Source organism: Syngnathoides biaculeatus, chromosome 7 (genome assembly GCF_019802595.1).
Source record: "Syngnathoides biaculeatus isolate LvHL_M chromosome 7, ASM1980259v1, whole genome shotgun sequence".
NCBI classification, from domain to species: Eukaryota; Metazoa; Chordata; class Actinopteri; order Syngnathiformes; family Syngnathidae; genus Syngnathoides; species Syngnathoides biaculeatus.
Genome location: NC_084646.1, coordinates 89,796 through 112,435, shown reverse-complemented (window position 1 = coordinate 112,435; position 22,640 = coordinate 89,796). Strand labels below are relative to the sequence as shown.

Genomic DNA, 22,640 nt, shown 5'->3' with positions numbered 1-22,640 from the left:
ATGAATTGACCCCTCCGTAGAAATTGCGCAATCCGCGTCACTGACCAATCAGAGGCCAGAGATCTGCATAAACCACACCTCTTTTTTGGACCCGCAGTTATCTCAGACAACGCTGGATGGTCCAGTACAGCTTCTGTTGGCGTTTTATCACGTATTTGGGTTCTTTAACGACAGATATGGTTAAGAGGTGTAGTCACAGACTTTATAATAGTGACAACAGGTATCCTGAAAGGCTAGTTGGTGGAGTTCAATTCGTACCCTTTCCAAAACCGAAGACCCAGTACGAAAAATGTCGTCGATGGATCAAACTTTGTGGAAGACCGCATCATCAACTGAATCCATCTAAAATCAACCGGAACAAAAGACCGAGTATCAAAAATGTCTTCGATGGATCAAACTTTGTGGAAGACCGCACGATCAACTGAATCCATCAACTGGAACAGATATGTTCGCACGAAGGTAAGCCCTATATTTGATTTTCAATACATGTCTCATATAAATGAAGTAGAAGTTCTTCGCTTACATAACATAGCTTCATGTGAATGATTGACACACTTGATCTGTGTTGAGCGATATTTTGCGATGATCCGACTGCACAAACGTGTCTCTGTTGGCAGCTACCGAGCTAAGCTAAACCGGACTATGTTAGCACGAAGGTATGCCCTATATTTGATTTTCAATACATGTCTCATATAAATGAATTAGCAGTTCTTCGCTTGCATAACATAACTACGTGTGATTGATTGACACACTTGATCTGTGTTGAGCGATATTTTGTGATGATCTGACTGCACAAACCTTTGTTTGCGGCTAATTAGCTAAGCTAAACAGGACTTTTGAAGTGTGTATACATTTTTGGGGGACACTGTATATATAGTATATTGATATGCAAATGTGCGTATGTGTGTATAATACATTTTACACAAGGTAACTCAGTTTGCTTTACATGAATGAAATCATTAAAATACAAAGAAATACATTTGTAAAAAAAAGTTCAAACTCAAAGAAATATGGAAAAGTAGAAACAACAAAAAAGGAAGACTTTTTTCGCATGGATTTGAAAACATTCGCACATGGGGCTGATGTCACCTCTGTTCTGTTCTCTCAACTTTGACCTTAGTTTAGCAGCCCTTGGCATCAATAAGACAGCGTAGAGTTAAACCGGTGAAAACTTTATTGCATCTTAAAGCACTGTGAATCTAAAAAACACATAATATTAATAGGTACAAAGTTCAGTTTTCTCTAAAAACACATTTCATTGTACATCCAACCATAAAGCTCCCAATATCGTCATCCATTTTTGTATATAATTAAACAATTAATTAAAACAATACACACAAATAAAGAGAATGAGCCAACCTCGCTCCGCCTACCAAGGGTGCAAACTCTTGAATGACATAATGAAGGCCACAAGCGTCTGGTCCAAACTGCATTTGAATAACAACAAAAAAACATTTCACATCAATGTCATGCTTATATGCATATAAATGGACCAAAACAAAATGTCAAACATTTAGACTTACTCTGATTCTCTGCTCTGCTCCACATACCCTCCTCTCTGTGTGATCACCCAGGTAAGTATGGCAAACCAACACAGGTGTGGCAATCAGCACAGGTAATCAGCTTGTGGATCACCCCAGAACATGAATGGTTAATTCAATTTACTCAATCATTTAGTGAATTATTAACTAGAAGCAGAACTTTAAAAAAAATTCTGTCTGAAAGCCAATCTAAAGACTTAAACGGAGTTATATGCTCTGACCTCTTTGTTCACGTCTGAACCCGAGCTGCATCATTCTGAATGAGCTTCAGCTGTTCAATGCTCTTTTTCGGGAATCCAATCAGAAGACCATTCGAATAGTCAAGTCTTCTTCTTTTCCTTTTGGCTTGTCCCGATTAGGGGTCGTCACAGCGTGTCATCTTTTTCCATCTAACCCTATCTCGTGCAGCTTCCTCACTAACACCCACAGTCATCAACCTTTTCTTTGGTCTTCCTCTCGCTCTTTTGGCTGGCAGCTCCATCCTCATCACCCCTTCTACCATTATACCCATTCTCTCTCCTCTGGACATGTCCAAACCATTGAACCTTGTCTCCAAAACATCCAACTTTGGCTGTCCCTCTAATGAGCTCATTTCTAATCCTATCTAACCTGCTCACTCCAAGCAAGAACCTCAACATCTTCATTTCTATTACCTCAAGTTCTGCTTCTTGTTGTTTCTTCAGTGCCACCGTTTCTAATCCGTACATCATGGCCGGCCTCACCACTTTTTTTATAGACTTTGCCCTTCATCCTAGTGGAGATTCTTCTGTTACACAAAACACCAGACACTGTCCGCCAACTGTTCCACCCCGCATGGACCCGTTTCTTCACTTCCTTACCACACTCTCCATTGCTCTTTATTGTTGACCCCAAGTATTTGAAGTCGTCCACCCTTGCTCTCTCTTCTCCCTGGAGCTTCACTCTTCCCCCACCGCGTCACTGATTCATGCACGTATACTCTGTTTTACTTCAGCTAATCTTCATTCCTCTCAAAAAAGCTTAACACTCCCGACTTTAAGAGTTTTAGGAAACTCATCTCAGTGACCGATTTATTGTTGCAAACCAGCTTCTGACTTCACAATCGTTTTGAAAATGTCAGATTGTATTGATCCAAAACAGTTGGTGGTTTTTCAGGTGCTTAACAGTTTTCTCTACTGTTTTTTTGGTCAAATGTATTCAATTCTGACATGCTAATCCAATTTTTCCTTGGTGGCTTCAGATTTAGTGTCTTTTTACTAGTTTAAGATGATGGATTGTATCTTTTTACTAAAATAACAAGCAAACATTGCATTTATCTGCTGTTACGGGTTTTGCAGCTATCTGATTTCTGTGAGGGGTTGTGAGCTTGTCAACCACAGTAAACAGAGTGCAATTATTATTGAGGTTCTTCCTGATGATTTCAGAAATGTTTTAGGTAAAATAACAAAGACTGTCGGTCATCATCAATTTAGATTTTAATTTTTCTCCACTTACATTCTGCTTTCCAACAGTTTAATTTAGAGCTCTTTACAATCATTGTGCTCCTCCACAGTGTTTTAGGTCACCTCAAGATGGTCTTAGTTTTAACAGGAGCGACAGCATTCATGGCATTTGAGGTAGATGAATTACAATCCAAATTAGTTGGTGCCTTATCAACTTTTTACGATTCTTCCTGACATTTTAGTTTTTGACCAATAAATATCCCTAGCAAAACTGTTCCCTCTGATTCTGGTTTCAAAAGAGCTAAAGTATTTGCTTGGTAACCAGCTCGGTTGAAAATGCCATTTTCCCCTACTTCCTTTTGGTTGCACACATAACAGATCTCCCTACTTGTCCAATTCTGTTTTTATGTAGATTGCAAGGAAGCGACACAAAGTTATCAATACTTTTAAGAGTCCGCTGGGACAAACCAGACTGCCACCTCCACTGAAGCACATCACTTTGATGCCACTGTCACAGATTCGAAGAGTTCTGGACCTCCAAGACACAGAAGGTAAAATGACTGCATGTTCACAAGGCAGAAAGGTTTTGTACAGTACAATCAAATCAGTGCTAAGGAATGTTACGCGTTTATTCACCTAGCCATAAATGGTATGGAAGTGTTTACTTGGCGATACCTTTTTATTCAACTATATTATTGAAAAACAAAGTCTTGAGGCCCCGTAGCTCAGTGGTTAGAGCACTGGTTTGGTAAACCAGGGGTTGTGGGTTCGTATCCCACTGGGGCCTCCACTCCCTGAGAAGGGTTGCGTCAGGAAGGGCATCCGGTGTAAAAATTGTGCCAAACGTACATATGCGTTCATCTGAGATGACACGCTGTGGCGACCCCGAAAGGGACAAGCTGAAAGAAACACACAATTGAAAAACAAAGTCTGTTACTCGTAATTATATTTTATGTAATGCAAATTTATAATGATGTGGCCCCTCCTGGGAGCCATCACCTTAACGACGTGGAGGTGATGTGATGTGTCCCAATGATCCAAGGAATTAAATTGCCTGGGGCTTCATGCCCCTGGTAGGGTCACCCATGGCCAAACATGTTATTGGTGAGGACAAAGACAAAAAGCCCTGTGATGGCATCCACAAATGTATTCAGGTTTCCCTTGCTCGGATGCGGGTCACCGGAAACCCCTTTTGAGATTCAAGGCGTCGGAGGCATGTACCTGGTGGCCCTTAGGTGGGGGGAGGGTGGGTGGTGGGCAGGTCAACAACTGTTGTTTGTGCCTTTGCACCAAACAGCAGTTTAAAGTATCCACTCTTTTTGGAGTCCTTGGAAGGTGTGCTGCAGAGCTGCTGGAGGAATTCAATGCTCAATGTTCTGTGCTCATCAGGAATTTTCAATAACCAATACCTTGTTCTAGCGTAAGGGAGTCAACAGGTGTATTTTGCACCAGGACGTTTTGGTAAGGTCTATTCAGGGGTGATGGAGATGAGGGTCTGTCAGGAAATTGAATCTTGGATTCAGCTGGAGCAATGTAGTTTTCGTCCTGGCCGTGCGACAGTTGACCAGCTTTACAACCTTGGCCGGGTTGTCAAGGGTCCATGGAAGTTTGCCCAACCATGTACTTGGGGAGTCTTTTGTGAGGAGTATGGGGTACCGAACACAGTGACCAGTGTCAGAGTTTGGTCCACATTGCCAGCAACGTTCCCTCTAAGCTGCACATTTGAGCACTTGTCACACACTCTCAGCGCAGAGGAAAACAGATCCAGCGCAGTGAACTACAGCCTGATGGTTTTTTTTTTGTTTTTTTTACACGGCAGCACACTGCCTCTCAGAAAGAGCTGCTGCACGGCCACACCGGGCCACACACGCTATTTCCTTGTTTGCCTGACACCGCCCACCTCCATTATAAAGGCGTACGCTCATAATTACAAACACCAGGGTATGTGAATAATAAAAGAAAAAGTGGCAAAACTGGATGAGATTTTCTCTTATTTTTTATTTATTTATTTATTTATTTATTCAAAAAAGGTCTGGTCTGAAGCCAAAGTAGAAAGTACAGGATGAGATGGTGTATAATGTTAAAATTCCACCTTGGCACAATCTGTAAAAGGATGAAAGCACAGATGATACAGTGCACAAAAGCTAATTCTGTATGTAAAATAAAGGAGGCAACATAACATTAAACTTAAAACTGTTTGGGAGCATCATTCAGCTTTCAACATGCATTGCGAAAGATATTCTGCAAGCATTAATTCAGTTTTACACCAAGAAAAACAGACGGGGATATCATTGTGGGTTAAAAAATAAATCGAATGAAACAAAGTTGGAAGCAACATTTCATATTTATAGTTGGCTTGGTATGTATTTGTATTGTAATATATTATTTTTGTTTGACATTTCCAGTGTAAGTTAGCAAAAACACAAATTTGTTCTTAAAAATTTTCTGATTGGAATGTAATCTGAACCTTTTAATGAGCCATGGAACTTCAATGGATGACACTGATTGACCACAGTGCATACATCTGATGTTGCTCACAGTGGTCAAAGAGGGCGCTCACAGGCTTAGTGTGTTCAGACACGTCAAAAATTAGAGGGAACATTGATTGCCAGTAGTGGCCACCTTGATGGTGTTCACATTATAGCCCGGGACTTTAATAGGACCAATCTGAAGACTCACAAAGTTCTACCAGCATGTTAAATAGCCAACAAAAGGTAAAACACCACGTGTACACCAACATTAAGCACGGTTACAGAAACACACCACTCCATCTAAGATGCAGATCCATGCCCACCACAAAGACTGTAATTACCTGACCTGAGTCAGCAATCAATTAACTTTAAGACTGCTTCGAGCACACAGATTGGGACCTATTTGAACACCAAGACCTGGACAGATATTTCCTTGTACTGGACATCATCAAGTTTTGTATAGAAATTGTGTGCATAAAGGAAACCATCAGGTTGTTTTTTTTTTTTTTTTTTTTTTTTTTTTTTTTTTTTTTAGGGAGAAAAGCATCGTGGGAGAATAAAGTCCCATCTTGCCAGGATAAGACCTCGGGAGGTGTGGCAAGGTCTTGAAAGCCTCACAAATTTCAGAGGCGGTGATGTGACACCAGGAGACACTAGTGAGTCTTTGGAAGAGGAGCTCAACAGTGACTTTGCTCACTCTGAATCACCCCAGCAACAGTCAGCTGCTCCAGCACTCTCCCAACCCACCCCTTCCAGGCTCCAGTATCTTCTTTCCACTTACTTTCCAGGAGCATAATGTGAATCCCAGAAAGGCTGCTGACCCGGACGGAATACGAAGCAAGGTGCTCAGAGCATGTACCCACCTGCTGTCCATCATCTTCCACAAAATTTTCAACCTCCCACTGGCCCAGGTAGTCATCCCCACTTGCTTGAAATCTTCAAAAATCCTTCCCATCCACCCCAAAAAATCTTTAACCACCCTTAATGACTGCTACCCTGTTACCCTCACACCTGTCATCATGAAGCATTATGAGAGGCTTGTTGTCAAGCACATCAAAACTATGTACTCCCTCAACTTCGTATTCTACCAGTTTGCATACTGGGTGAGTAGATTAACAGTGGATGCCACGGCTCTGCATGTGATGTGAAGCCACTTGGAACAACCACAGAGGTATCCTCGGATGCTCTTTGTAGATTACATCTTAGAATTTCATACAATCATACCGCATGATCTAATATCTGAATTAGACCTCCGGTGACTCCCTCCTCTCACAACTTTCAAAGACTTTTTGACCAACAGACCGCAGACAATGAGATTCGGCTCTAACCTTTCCTGAGCACCGGCTCAGCACAAGGCTGTGTTTTGAGTCCCGTCCTGTAGTGTCAAGTTCAAGTACTGTATTTTCCACACTATAAGGCACACCTTCTTCTTCTATTTCTTTCTGCTTGTCCCGTTAGGGGTCGCCACAGCGTGTCATCTTTTTCCATTTAAGCCTATCTCGTGCATCCTTCTCTCTAGCATCCACTGTCCTCATGTCCTGCCTCACAACATCCATCCACCTTTTCTTTGGTCTTCCTTTCGCTCTTTTGCCTGGCAGGTCCATCCTCAGCACCCTTCTCCCAACATAGTCACTCTCTCGCCTCTGAACATGTCCAAACCATCAAACTCTGCTCTCTCTCACCTTGTCTCCAAAACATCCAACTTTGGCTGTCCCTCTAATGAGCTCATTTCTAATCTTATCAGGATAGCCAAAGAAGATGACAAGGGCTGCCCTGTAACACAGGGTTTTTATATGTATGGGTGCATGGTAGAAGTGGCTGCCCCCTCGCAATCTGGTCCTGGGCCAGGATGGTAACTTTTCGCTCCTTATCTGGTGTCGATCATCTCCACGGCAACGCCTGGGTGAGGAGAATGCCACCAGCCAGTTTTCTGCGTACAAAGATCAAGGACAACCACTGGCTCCACAACACATCTTTGTCTGATTAGCTAATGGGCAACACTTTATCTGTTGATTAAATGTGTGTGGTCTTATATAAGCAAATAAAAGTACAATAAAAGTAAAATAGTCTTCAGTAAGTCCTGTAACATTTGTAATTATGAGTGTACGTCTTTGAGAGCGGGGGGTGGCGGGGCGGCTGTAGTAGGAAACAGTGTGTGTGTGGTGTGTGTGTGTGTGTGTGTGTGTGGTGTGTGTGTGTGTGTGTGTGTGTGTGTGTGTGTGTGTGTGTGTGGCGGAGCAGCGGTCATTGTTAGAGTTCCGTGTGCTGCCTAAAGAAACCGTTGGCATACTCTTTTCATTTTTTATAGTACACATGTGATTTGTGCCATTGGATGTAACAACCAGTTATTCCTCACTCATTAAATCACATTGCATTTTGGGCATGCCATCCCGCGATCGACCAAGACTGATCGACGCATTGAGCACCCCTGAACTAAGCTGTCAAAAATATGTACATTGTACCTTATACTATAAACAATATAACCAATAGCCAATCTGGTTATTTTAACAGTCACTCCAATTCTAAAATACGCATAAATGTATAGTATTGACGTTATGAGCTTCAATGTGCATGGTTGAGTATTATGAACAGTGTAATAAATTATAGACATTTCTCAACGGACTACCAGAATAATCAGTTAAGTAATGTAGACACTGCTGCAAGGGCTGTGTTTCAGGTTTGTACATGATCTTAATTGTCTCGAGTCAATGGTGGTTTGACAAAGCAGAAAGAGAGCTGAGCATCCTGACTGCCTGGTAGAAGTAACTGTCTTTTAGCCTGCTGATTTTGGCCTGAAAACTGCAGTTTCCTTCTTGATGACACTAATTTGAAGAGGCAGGGGTTTGGGTGAGTGGGGTCACCTGCGAACCTGCTTCACACGGAATTTTTGAGGCCCAACAGGTTTAGTTTGAGGATGAGCTGCTGCAGCATGATGGTGTTAAAGGCTGAGCTGAAGTTGAACAGCATTCTGACATGTGATTCTTTGGTCTCCATGTGGATGAGGGCTAAGTAGAGTGCAATGGAGATAGCATCATTGGTTGACACTGATATGCCTACTGGTAGAGGTCCAGCATGTGGGGGAGGGATGACTAGCTACTTGAAACACTTAATGATGGGAGTGCAACCCTGCGATAGTCATTGTAGCAGGAAGGAGATGGCTTCTTTGGGACCGGGATGATGGTGGTGGCTTTGAGGGAGGTTGGAACAATGGCATGGCTCAGTGAGGTGCTGAAGATGTCTGCGAGGACATCTTTTCGGTCAACCTCACAGTCACTCAGTACGCTGCCAGGAATGTCGACTGTTACGGAGGACTTCCTTATGTTAGTCCTCCCAAGTGCTTCCTGCACACTGTCCAGAGACAGCAGCAGCACCTGGTCATTGGGAGGCAGAGGGATTTTCTGTGCTGGGGTGGTGGTGTCGGCTTCAAAGCAACCTAAAAAAGTCATTGAGTTGATACGGCAGTAAAGTTTTGTCGTCGTTAGGGGAGATTGTAGTCCATGACGGTCCAGATACCACACCACAGGTTCCTTGTTTCCTTGCTGTCGCTAAAATAGTTGGCATTCCTCCTAGAGTACTGACTCTTACCTTCTCTGATGCCATGTGATAGATTAGACCTGACTGTCCAGAGGCACTCCTCGTCCCAAGCTCTGAAAGCAGCATCGACTTGCTGATTTCACATTCCATTCTTCCCTCGCTCGTGAACAAGACCCCAAGATACTTGAACTCATCCACTTGGGCAGGATCTCATCCCAATCTGGAAATGCATGCCACCCTTTCCTGACTGAGGACCAAGCTCTCAGATTTAGCGTGCCTATTCTCATCCCGCCTGCTTCACACTGCTGCGAACCACTCCAGTGAGAGAAGGAAATCACGGCTTGATATCATAAAAGTTCTGAACACAGTTGCTGATAAAGAGCAGCCTTGGCGGAGTCCAACTCTCACAGGAGACTGGTCCGACACGGCAATCCGGACCAAACTCTTGACAGTGGTCGTACAGGGCTGAACAGGCCGTATCAGGGGATTCGGTACGTAGTACTCCCAAATACCCCCCGAGGACTCCCTGATTGACACAGTCTAACAGCTTCTCTAAGTTCATAAAACACAAGAATACTGGTTCGCTGAACTCCCATGCACCCCGAGGGTGAAGAGCTGGTCCACTGTTCCGCGACCAGTACGACAACCACATTGCTCCTCCTGAATCTGAGATTTGACTTTCAGACTGACCCTCTCTCCAATTCCTCTGAAGAACCTTTACCAGGGAGGCTGAGTGTGATCCTCCTGTCCCCCTTCTTACAAAGGGGGACCGCCACGCCAGTCTATCAATCCGAAGGCACTGTCCCCGAAGTTCGCACAATGTTGTAGACAACAACATCCACAGCCTTTAGGAATTCCATCCTCCCCAGAGCCCTTGCCACCAAGGTGGTGAAAGCAACCCCAGAGAATGGAAAACCCACCTCAGATAACCCAGACTCTGCTTACTGATGGGAAGGTGTATTGGTGGAATTGACGTCTTCAAAATATTGTTCCCATCGACTCACAACTTCCCAAGTCAGGGTCACCAACGCCCCATCTTATACAGTGTTGATGGTGTCCGCTCCCCTCCTCCTTCAACACCGCATGGTGGACCAGAATTTCCCCAAAGCCATCTGGAAGTCACTCTTGGCATCACCGAACTCCTCCTACGCCCAAGTTATTGCTTCAGCGACCACCAAAGTTGGATTCCTCTTGGACTGCCTACCAATCAACTGCCTCAGGTGTCCCACAGGCCAAAAATGCCCAATAGTACTCCTTCTTCATCTCTCTCTGAGCCTTGAGCCAGTTTCTGTTTTCGGGGATCACATTGCCAAGGTCCCTGCCTTCTACCACTGCTCAGCTCACACTGCATCCGGCCCCTATGTCCCCTCCCACAGGTGACGATCCCATGTGAAGGGGCACCAACGTTACCCATTCAGGCTATGCCCAGCCGAGTTCCATGGGTGCAGTTGTACCCGCTTCTAGGAAAGGGAAACCTCCATTAATTAGTTTTACTCATCATAGGGGTTTATGAAGCTGTACTTTGTGTGATCTCTCACCTAGAACCTTTTTGCTGTCAGTAACCCTACCAGGGTCGTGAAGCCCCAGATAACTTAACTTTTAGGCTCCCTGGGACATAGAAACCCCTTCATGACGATTAATTAACGGCTTAAGGATGGGCATCCCACATGTAAACAGGCTTATTGGGAACATGTGGGTGGTTCCCTTGCTCAGTCATTCACAAGCAAAGATGAAGCGGGGTTCAACTCTACTTGAAGAAATCTGTCAGAAGATAGTCAAGATGTTTAAGTACAGATTTCTCCACTGTTCAATTGCAATAAGGTTCGGGATTTCATCTGTGGTCCATAATGTCATCAAAAGTTTCAGATAATTTGTATGTAACCAGCAAGGCCGAAAACCAGCATTGGATCCCAATGACCTTCGATCCCTCAGGCGGCACTGCATCAACAACCGACATCAATGTGTAAAGGATGTCACCAGATGGATTCATGAACATGTCAGACTTAAAACTCTAGTACACAAAGCTCAAGCAGTTTTTCAACAACACCTTGAAATGGCGTCAGATTCTCTGTTGCCAAGCCCATCTAAGCTGGTCTGGTGCAAAGTGGTCTATGGTCTGACTTATCCACATTTCTAATTGTATTGGCAAATTATGGATGTCATCTCCTACTGGCCAAAGAGGAAAAGAACCATCCAGACTGAACGCAAAGTTAAAAAGTTAGTATCTGTGGTGGTATGGGTCTGTGTTGGTGCCAGCTAACGACATGGTTTCAGTTAAACATCTGTGAAGGCACCATTAATGCTGATAGGTACATCCAGGTTTTGGAGAAACATATGCTGCTATCCAGGCAACATCTTTTTCATGGATGCCCTTGCTTATTTAAGCAAGCCAATGCCAAACCACATTCTACACATTACAACAGTGTGGCTTCTGAGTAAAAGAGTGCAGGTGCTAGACTGGCCTGCCTGTAGTCCAGTCCTGTCTCCCATTGAAAATGTGTGACGTATTATGAAGCAAAACATCCGACAATGGAGACCTCGGACTATTGAACATTTAAATTTACAACTACATGTTGGTGTTGCTGAGCTTTCTGCGCATGCCGGCTGTTAAATCTCCCTGCTAACATGTCAAGTGCTGTCAAACGTTTCAGAAGAAGGTAAATGCTGATCACTGAAACTTCACAAGATTTGAAGAAAAACGTTAAAAACTTTAACTTAAGAAGAAGACATGATGCACGTTTTTGAGACAAATAATCTACATGAGAGATAATGTATTTTGGCAAGCCATGCAGAGCCGCAACATAAGGATGAAAGAGCCACAGGTTACCAACCCCTGAAATAGCCTAATCGTAACCCAACAACCCCCACACACACAACACCAAAAATAAGCATTCAAAGTACATAATGTAAAGAATAATTTAAAAATTATGTTCATTATCTTTGCCGTTGTGCAGCTATGCGAAGAGAACAGTAAGGGACAAGCAAAAGGCATCTGTGACTGTCGAGTGTACAAGGGAATCAAAAACCATCATGGGTAAAGATTGACGTCCCCCCTAGCCAATGGTATGCCAGGAAAATGCTATGGTGATAGACAATGGGAGAGCAGCTCTATCACACCACACAAAGCACAATACAGGATGTGCATCATGGGTAAAGATTGATTTCCTTCCGAGCCAATGGGATGCTAGGAAGATGCTCCGCCAATAGCCAAAGGGAGAGCAGTGCGAACACGCCACACAAACCAAGATACAGACTGTTTACGTTCAGTGGATTTTGGGGAATCGAGGACTGATTTTGTTCCTTTCATATCTTGAATTTCCTCCGTAAATAGAGACAATATTTTTCCGAGGAGGCATTTCGTAGCCTGAATTTTTTACTAGAGACGTTCATAAGTAAAGGGTACCACCGTATATGGCTAGTCAGAACTCGTAACGTCACTCTCTGCCAGTCCCCACTAACGCTGAATTATATGGTTTAGCTGTACCTCTACTTATGAAATTAATCTGTTCCGGAAGTAATTTCACGTCTAGTTTTGGTAAGGGTGGAGGACAGAGGAGGAGGCAAACTTTGACAGTCGAGAGAAAACATACGTACGAACAAACAACTTAATTTCACAGTTTCTTGGGGCCCATGGTGAACAAAGAATAAATTTGCAAAAAACACAAATGAAAAATTTTTACTTTTCCAATAAGCATTACCTTTTAAGAGTGCTACCGTGATTTGGTGACAGTCGAATGTCCAAGGGAATCAAAAAGCATCATGGGTAAAGATTGACTTTCTTCCTTGCCAATCGGATGCCAGGAAGATTCTACGTCTATAACCAATTGGAGAGCACCTCTAACACGCCGCACAAAAAAAGATACAGGATGTTTACCTTCAGTGGAATTTTTGAAATCCAGTGGCTAATTTTTCCTTTCAGATCATGAATTATTTTTTCATAACTAGAGACAATAGTTTTCCGAGGTGGCGTTTTATCACCTGAGTTTTTTTTCATAACTAGACGTTCATAAATAGAGGTACCACTCTATCTTGTCTTTGTCGTGTATTCAATGAAATATGTTGAACATGATTTGGAAGTCTTTGTATTCTGTTTTGTTGTTTAACACAACATTCCAACTCCATTGGAATTGAGTTTGTAGGTCCGCTCCATCCAAACACCAGTATCAATACAAAAATTTTATTTTTGTCAAATATGTTACAGCCCAAATATCAATGCACCCCGATTGGGTCACAAACCAGTGCAATCTGTAGGCCAGTCCCAAGCCCGGATAAATGCAGAGGGTTGTGTCAAGAAGGGCATCTGGCATAAAATGTTGCCAAACAAATGAGATGATTTGATGAGCGTCCATCCAAAGAATACCATACCGGATCGGTCATGGCCCGGGATAACAATGCCCGCCCCAACACCGTTTAACTTGCAGGGTGTCAGTGGAAATTCAGCTACTGTGGGTTGAAGACAAAGAGGAGGAGGAAAGCGAATTCTTTAGAAGAAGTGGAATGCACACAGCCTACAAGTGAGTGTAGGGACTTTGATGTTAATACTCTGACAGGAAAACCTCGGGAGTTGATTGACATGATTATTAGGAGAAGGGTTGCTATATTATGCATTCAAGAGAGCAGATGGAAAAGTAGTAAGGCTAGAAGTTTAGGTGCAGGGTTTAAATTATGAAACCATGGAGTCGATGGAAAGAGAAATGAAGTAGGGGTTGTTTAAAAGGAAGAGCTGGCTAAGAATGTCTTCGTGAAAAGAGTATCAGATCGAGTGATAAGGCTGAAATTTCAAATTGAGGGTGTTATGTATAATGTGATTAGGGGCAATGCCCCAACAAAGTAGGATGTGGCCTAGAGTTGAAAGAGAAATTCTGGAAGGAACTAGATGAAGTAGTTCTGAGCATCTCATACAGAGAGAGAGTTGTGATTGGTGCAGATTGTAATGGACATGTTGGTGAAGGAAACAGGGGCAATGACCAACCCAAGAAAATTGTCTAATGCGAGAATGTTCTGGATTGAGTGTTTTTGTACTTTGAAAAATACTTATAATCTCTCTCTCGTTCTCTCTCTCTCTCTCTCTCTCTCACACACACTCTCTCCTGTATCCTTTCTTTCAGAATGTGTGAATGCTTTTGCTTTAGTTGTTCGCCCGCCGACCGAACAGGAGAACATGTTGTTCAGCTTTCAGTTAGCTGGAGAGGAAACAGAGAAATGTGATTGGCTTCGAACACTTTGTCGACATGTAGCCAACACCATCTGCCGGACTGATGCGGTAACACACACACACATGATGTAAAATAGTGTTTACACAAATAATGCATGCTATTAATTTTCTGCATTATCTTTGATCCAAATCAATTCTGAAATATTAGACTTTTCTAGACTTAAGCAAGGGGTTTCCTGGCTTTTATTGAGAATGCAGTGGTATTATGATCATCTACTTTGGCCATATTTTTTTCTGAGGCGTTGCCATGTGTTCATGTTCCACAGATAATGAAAAATTTTTGGTCTCGAGTGGATGAGAAAACGTGCGGTTGCTTAAGTTGAAGGATGGCAATGATTGAGCGAACATGATTGTCATTGCCTGCTTGTTGTTTGTGAAAAAAGTGTGCAAAGAATTTGACTGACATAAGATTTGGACTCTCACAACCTATCATATTTACTGACGATGTCAACACATTTTCTTTCATATAAAAAAAAAAAAAGCTAGCTGGCTAGTGTAGCTAACATACTCAGTGCTGAAAGTCCGGATTTTCCCGGAATTCCGGATTTTTTAATTTTCATGAAAATTGCTCCGGAAAATTGAGGAAAAATTGCCTAAAATTAATCCATATATGAGTTGACAACATTGGACGAACATGCGTTTGAGTTTGTTGTTTTGCTTTCACGAGCATAGCCATGTTGGTGCACTAACACAAGTAAGAGTAACGCCCCTCCCCTTGCGTTCTCCCAAGACGTCGCTTATTTTCTCTGGTCTTGACATTCATGTCCGTGTTTATTTCGTAAACGTTGTTAACTAAACAAGCCTGCTCCAAAACAACCGTTATTCACCCAGAAACAGGAAATGCAAGTTAACCCTACTGAGGATGTATGAAAGCGCATGTTCAGAACTGCTTCACGTAATGCTCGTTTATTTTTTATTTATATATATATAATTTACGTTGCAAGTCATCAACATCATGAACCATGTCAAAGGAAATTCAGTTACACCAGGGGTGCTCATTGCGTCGATCGCGAGGCAGTGTGACGGCGTTTAAAAAAAAATATATCATCCACCTCGTTGCTTGATCCAGGTGTGGCCAATACATCGAGTGCATGCACAAAAAGGCGCGTTCTAGCAAGCCTCGTATTTACGGCATTCGCGGTGATGGTGTCCCCCCCACACACATACACACACACACACACAACAACACATCACGATTGGCGACAGCAATGTTTGTTACAATGTTTCGCTAGCTTGATTATGTTGAACTAAACTTTCAGCATTTTCAAAACATTGCAAGTATTGACCGTTCGTGTTTATTCCTTGAGAGGCTCGTGCATTTAACTTTTCTTAAGATAGTTTGTCAGATCAAGAATTTTTATTGATGAAAAATTTTAAATACTGTTTTAGATCATGTTCTACAAATTTCAGTGTAAATTGGAAAGTATAATTTATGAGTTTTAAATTTTAGTTTTCTATTTTTATGTATTTGTTTATTTTATTTTTAATTTACAGTTATGTGATATTAATCCAGGTAGCTATTTTAAGACCATCCCTAATCAGACCCCCAACTTTATCTGCAAGCATGACTGACCACACCTGTACATTTTTCACATGTGAGCGACTGTGTGTGTGTGTATGTATGTATGTGTGTGTGTGTGTGTATATATATATATATTATATATATATATATATATATATTATATATATATATATATATTAAAGGCAACTGATTATTCTATTAGTATTACTAGATCTATATCTAAGATAGTGAGCAATGTGGTCAAGTACAACGCGACGTAACAAGTTTGAGACTTAAACGTTAATAGTAATTACTACAGATCAACTTCTTTAACATGTTTTGCTGTACGATGTAAAAATTCTAGGATATATTTTCGTGTTTTATGTGTAATGTAGGGAAAAGGACAATTTTAGATGTCTTTTTCTGAATAGTTAACTTAATTAATTTGTCTTGAGATAAGATGGCATATTTTAAGCATATTTTAATGACAAATATGATTTTGTGCTATCCAGTGATACAGGGCAAAAAAATCTGGGCTTCGCCCTTGGGGAACTTCTGCCCAATTTGTTTTTTTGTCAGGACTTAGAAATTTTACTTTCATTTTTTTGTCTGAATTTTGTTCACAGGTATCGCCAGAATGCACCACAGCCATCTTTTTTTTTTTTTTTTTCCCAAAAATTTTTATGCTAGTGCTCGCATTTGTATTTTCAGGAATTTTCACGAAAGTCCACTTTCACTTTCTACATACTGCTCCGAAATCATTGCCTCCACAGTGTCAAATAAGCAGAACCCTGACAAGTATTATCACAGGAGGATGACAAGGAGTAATTAGCAAAGTCAGCTACAGTGCCGTGAGTTTTTTTCCATATCACGCACAAAGGTTTCAAAACATCAATCCAATTTTAATGTTACTCAGAACTCCCAAGGAAAAACAAAATGCTATTTTCAAATGACAATTACATTTATTAAGGCACAAAATAAATCCAAACCTTTCTGACCCTCTCTGAAAATGTAATTACCCCCCTGCCCGTTAAATCACCAAGTTGCTGTGGCTAACCACAGATTTGGCAAAGGTGAGTTCAGATTCACAAGCCACATCCAAACCTGATTAAAACACGAATTGTTGAATCGAGAAATCACTTGAATAGAATCTGTAAGAGAACTTGAAGTAGACTACAAGAGCTCAACAACCAATGCATTATGCTCCAAGCCAAAGAAATTCAAGAAGAAATGGGGGGGGGGTGATTGAAATAGTCTAGAAAAGGTCACAGAACCATTTGCAAGGTTTTGGTGCTCCAGCAAAACACAACTGGTGTGTGTGTGTGTGTGTGGGGGGGGGGGGGGGGGTTTGACTGGGAACAGGCAAACCTTCCCAGGAGTGGACATCCAACTAAAATTACTCCAAAAGTGGGACAACTCATCCAGAAGGGATCAAAAGAACCTCGAACAACATATAAAGACCTGCAGGCCTCGCTGTCCTCAGTTGCGGTCAGTGTTGATGCCTCAAGCATAAAGACCAAAGACCTGGCCAAAAAACATCTTGATGATCTGCATTCTGTGGACTAACGAGTCAAAAATTGAAATTTTTGGAAGCTATGCGGCGCGTTACATCTGGCATGAAAAATGGCACAACCTTTGATTAAAAAAGAATATTATTTCAACAATGAAGCATGTTGGTGGCAGTGTGATGGTCTGGCGCTGCTTTGCTGCCTCAAGACCAGGACAACTTGCTGTGATTCATGGAAGAATGAATTTCGCTGTGTTTTGTCTGAGTGATATTAAAATTTGTTTGATGATTTGAAACCTTTGTCTGTGATGCAAAAAAAAAAAAAAAGAAATCAGGAATTCAGGCGAATAATTTTTTCACACCATGCTAGACCGGCCCTAAGCTATCGAGTAGTAGTCGTCACTCAGGAATCAGTTTGGTTTCAGTGCTAATGTACAGTTATCACAAAAGTCCCCTCTGAAACCACATTTGTTTACAGAAATGAGTAACCACCAATGACTATTTGATTGTCTCGAGAAAAAAATAAAGTACACCGGCACACACAGTGCAGTCTGAAAACTGGAACTACACTTGGCCAGCGACCAGTTAAGGATGTGCCCTAGACAGTTGAGATAAGTGCCAGCACACCCATGACCCATATGTGGAGCGGAAAATGAGTCAATTTTTGCGTGGAGTATTTGGACAGGGGCTTTAAGCTGTCGTGGCCCCAAGAGAGTGCCTTGCTGTCATTCAGATTTGAAAGCCAGTGTGTGGAGAGGGGATTTTAGAGAACATGTCAACCATTGAGTGTGTGCACGTATAGACTCTAGAGCAGGGATCTCAACCTCCATTTACCTCAGGGCCGCTGGAGGCTGGGCCGGAGTGTCGGCGCACATGCACTCCTGGCCAATTTCAATTAGAAATTTAAAAGAAAATTCAATCTTCAATCTTTTCTTTTTAAGAAAAAAAAAAGTTTAACACATTAGTATAAACTAGGAGGCCGCACAGTGGTGCAACTGGTTAGACCATTGGCCTCACAGTTCTGAGGTCTGGGATTCAAATCTCAGGCCCACCTGTGTGGAGTTTGCATGTTCTCCCCGTGCCTGCATGGGTTTTCTCCAGGCATTCCGGTTCCCTCCCACATCTCCAAAAACATTCATTGATTAGGGACTTTAAATTGCCCTTCGTTGTGATTGTGAGTGTGACTGTTGTCTGTTTCTATATGCCCTGTGATTGGGTGGCTACAAGTTTACAGTGTACCCCACCTCTTGCCCGATGATACCTGGGATTGGCGCCAGCACTACTGCGACCCTGGTGAGGATAACATGCTCGGAAAATGATTGAATGAAAAAAGATAATGATTCTCGTGTCAACAAGTTATGTACAAAACTACTCGTAAAACACTACTTGGCGACGCTCCTGTAATTTTCACTCAGAAAAATATTTTTCTGCTTCCACGTGCCCGAAAGCAATATACCCCCACCACCATGATTGGTTGGTTTCGGACTTGGTCTTTGGTTTTTAAAGATAGAGAGTCCAGGTGTTTACTAACAGTAATTCTCTTTTCTTTATTGCCGAAAACAGTTGTCTTAGTTTTGTTGGAATTTAGTTGAAGAACATTTTGGTTCATCCACTTATTTATCTTATTTAGACAGTGGCACAATACTGCAATTGAACTGTAGTTGTCTGGAGACACTGCAAAATATAGCTGTCTGTCATCTGCATAGCTGTCAGAATTAAAGTTTTGAGGAATTTGACCAAAGGGTAGCATGTACAGGCTGAACAGGAGAGCTCCAAGAACTGACCCTTGAGGGACCCCACAGGTCATTTGCCGTTCGGTGAGACCGAGCACCTCCAATGGTCACAAAGTAGCTTCATTCCTCCAGGTAGGACCTAAACCATTTAAGGACCGTTCCATTTAGTCCTCCCCACGTTTCCAACCTGTTTAGCTGTTATATTGTGATCTACCTTATCAAAAGTCCCAGTGAGATCCAACAAGACCAAAATTGACATTTCCTGAGTGAGTGTTCAACCTTATATCATTTAGCACTTTGATAAGAGCAGATTCTGTACTGTGACGAGTTCATAAACCTGATTGAAATTTGTCAAAAAGTCAATTTAAATTCAATAAATTGCTGAGTTGATTAAAAATAACTTTCTCAAGAATCTTGGCTCTGAACGGGAGACTTGAGATGGGTCTGTAGCTTGCTAACATGGAACCGTCCAGTGCTCTGATTTTTAGAAGAGGCTTAACAGCAGCTACTTTATTATTTTATTATTATTTGCTAAATCAGGTCGCACTGACTTTACAATAGTTTTGAAAAAGTCAGATGGTACCGAGTGGAGAAAGCTTGTTGGTTTCAACTGCTGAACAGTTTTCTCTACAGTTTTTTGGTCAACTGCAACCAAATCCGACAAGTTAAGAGTTTTCTCTGGGTGGCTTCAGATGTGAGATAATTCTATCTTTTTTCTGATTTGTGCTGACATTTGACCTGATGGATTGTATTTTTTCACTAAAATAACAGGCAAACTCATTGCATTTATCAGCTGTTACGAGTTCTGGATATCTGATTGGGGGGGGGGTTGTAAGCTTGTCAACCACAGCAAACAAAGCACTAGTATTGTTTAGGTTCTTACTGATGATTTCAGAAAGGTGTTGCTGTCTAGCTGTAACTCTTGGTTAAAATTACAAAGACACTATCTGTAGAGGTAATTATATATTTGGAGTTTAGTTTTTATCCACTTGTGTTCTGCTTTCCTACACTCCGATTTAGATTTCTTGACCATCATTGTGCTCCTCCACGGTGTCCTCGGTTGTCTCAGGATGGTCTTAGTTTTAGCAACAGCATTCATGGCATTTGTGATTTTCGAGGTGAAATTGTCCAAACATTCATCAATTGTCTCAGCATTCACAGTCTGTGGCACAGCCACAGTCTCCATAAACTTAGTGGCAGTAATCTCATTTATGCATGTTTTCCTAATAGAGAGAGATTTTGTCTGAACTTTTGGAAGAATGTGAAATTAAAAAAATACACAACTGTTCAGAAATAGCCATATCCTAATGTCAATCGATAGAATTTCCATGTCCTGAGAGATGACCAGGTCTAAGATGTGACCTTGAGTGTGAGTTGGACTCTTAATATTTTGAGAGAGGTCAAATGTGTCTTGTATTGCAGAAAGTTCTTTGGATGTTTTTTCCATGTTATTGTCAACATGAATGGTAAAGTCCCCTGTTATGACAAAATAGTTGTACTCTGTACAAATAACTGGCACCAGTTCTGGTCACCTTTAACTAAAAAAACACAGATAGAAAGACCTAAAATCACCCAGTTACATTGCAGTGATGAAAGTCCTCCGGATTTTCCCGGAATTCCGGATTTTTTAATTTTCATGAAAATAGCTCCGGAAAATTGAGGAAAAATTGCCTAAAATTAATCCATATATGAGTTGACAACATTGGACGAACATGCGTTTGAGTTCGTTGTTTAGCTTTCACAAGCGTAGCCATGTTGTGGCACAAACACTAGTAAGAGTAACGCCTCTCCCCTCGCATTCTCTCAAGACATCGCTTATTTTGCGTGGTCTCTTTCATAAACGTTAACCCAACAAGCCTGCTCCAACCGGTATTCATCGGGAAACACAAAATGCAAGTTAACCGTACTGAGCATGTACGAAGCATGTACGAAAGCGCATGTTCAGAACTGCTTCACGTAATGCGAGCGCATTTACGTTGACAGTCATCAACATCATGAGGCATGTCAAATGAATTTCAGTTACACCAGGGGTACTCATTGCGTCGATCGCGAGGCAGTGTGACGGCGTAAAAAAAAAAAAAAAAAAAAAAACAGACTATCATCCACCTTGTCGCTTGATTCAGGTGTGGCTAATACCTCGAGCGCATGCACATAAAGATGCGTTCTAGCAAGCCGGCCTCCTATTTACAGCAGTCCCGTGGTGCGTGCCCCCCCACAACAATACTTCATGATTGCCAACAGGAATGTTTGCTCCAATGTATCGCTCGCTTGTTGCCACGAACGCCGAATATCTTGAACTAAACTTTCAGCATTTTCAAAACATTGTGGGGATAGACCGTTCATGTTTATTCCTTGAAAGGCCAGTGCATTTAACTTTAATTCATATCAAGTTTGTCAGATCAAGAATTTTTATTGATGAAAAATTTTAAATACTGTTTTAGATCATGTTCTACAAATTTCAGTTGAAATTGGAAATTATAATTTCTGAGTTTTAAATTTTAGTTTTCTATTTTAGTTATGTTTATTTTATTTTTAATTTAGAGTTGTTATATTAATCCAGTAGGCTATTTTAAGGCCATCCCTAATCACACCCGCAACTTTATCTGCGAGCGTTATTCTTTCCACAGTTCACGTCAGTCCTCGTTGTTGAACTAAGTGGCTGTCTGTTAGCACACCTCTGCTCACGATTTTGAAGCATCTGTAGAGTGGTTTAATTCCCCAACTTTCCATTTACACCCACATAGACTTCAAAACGGCAGATTTCCCATTCCAGAATTGACACTCTCTGCAGTAGTCCATGATAGTCCTCAGTAGAGAAGGGAGGCTTCTTGACGGCTGGTCTTGTTGCTAATAACGAGCTTGTGCTAATTAGCAGGCCACGCTCACATAATGAAACAACAGATTGTCCACAAAAATAGAAAAATACAGTCCCACAGATTTAAAAGTATCCAGGAGTCGCTGCTTCTCAAAAAAAAAAAAAAAATAGAAGAAAAACAAGCTTATCAGGAAGAAAAAAAAATGTTGACAGAGGCAAAGCAAGCAGAGCAAGAGCAAAGAAAAAAGCGTCGGCACTGTATGACAAGCAAGAGATGAAGTAGGTTAGTGAAATGGTACAAATTAAGTTCAGAAAAATGAAAGGAAAAAAAAACGTATTCCAATTAAGTTCAGAGAGTGTAAAGAGATTGAGCGAAAGTCACTGAGAAACCATCTCCTTCACAAACATCTTCTATCTGCCTTTTCCACCCTCCACCAGTATCTTGTTACCAAAAGTTTTCTCATCTCCAAGTTAAATAAGCTTTATAAAAACAGTTCCTTTCTTTCCATTTTATTTTGTTTATATACGATACAAAACAGCAGCACGGTGGCTCAGCTGGAAAGCGTTGTCCTCCCAGTTCTGAGGTCTGGGGTTAAATCCCATACCCGCCTGTGTGGAGTTTGCATGTTCTCTCCGTGGGTGCATGGGTTTCCCCGCGACCCGTGTGAGGATAAGCGGCTAATATAATGGATGGATCTACAGTACAATACGATATATATTTTTTAAAATACACTTCTTATTTGAAGATGTGGAAAATAAAAAATAGGGTGGCATTTGGTGGGATGGATCAGATTAATGGCATTTACATTCATTTCAATGGAGAAATCTGTTTTGGCATAAGGGCAATTTGAGATAAGCGCTCCATTATGGGACAAATTAAACTCGTATTTCAAGATAGCACT

At 41.6% G+C, this 22,640-nt stretch overlaps 1 protein-coding gene across 4 annotated transcripts in view; it reads left to right on the top strand.

Moving 5' to 3' along the window:
• ect2 (epithelial cell transforming 2) overlaps positions 1–22,640 on the top strand; it is a 194,579-nt gene that overhangs the window by 160,678 nt on the left and 11,261 nt on the right. Inside the window, exons 21-22 of one of the 4 annotated variants that reach the window (XM_061825545.1) lie at positions 3,375–3,513; positions 14,076–14,230. The exons of 1 other annotated variant lie outside the window; for it this stretch is intronic. In XM_061825545.1, coding sequence (XP_061681529.1) covers positions 3,375–3,513; positions 14,076–14,230 — 294 coding nt within the window. Of the gene's footprint in view, positions 1–3,374; positions 3,514–7,177; positions 7,239–14,075; positions 14,231–22,640 lie in introns of those variants that run through there. 2 more of the 4 variants (XM_061825547.1, XR_009795813.1) reach the window with 2 other exon arrangements.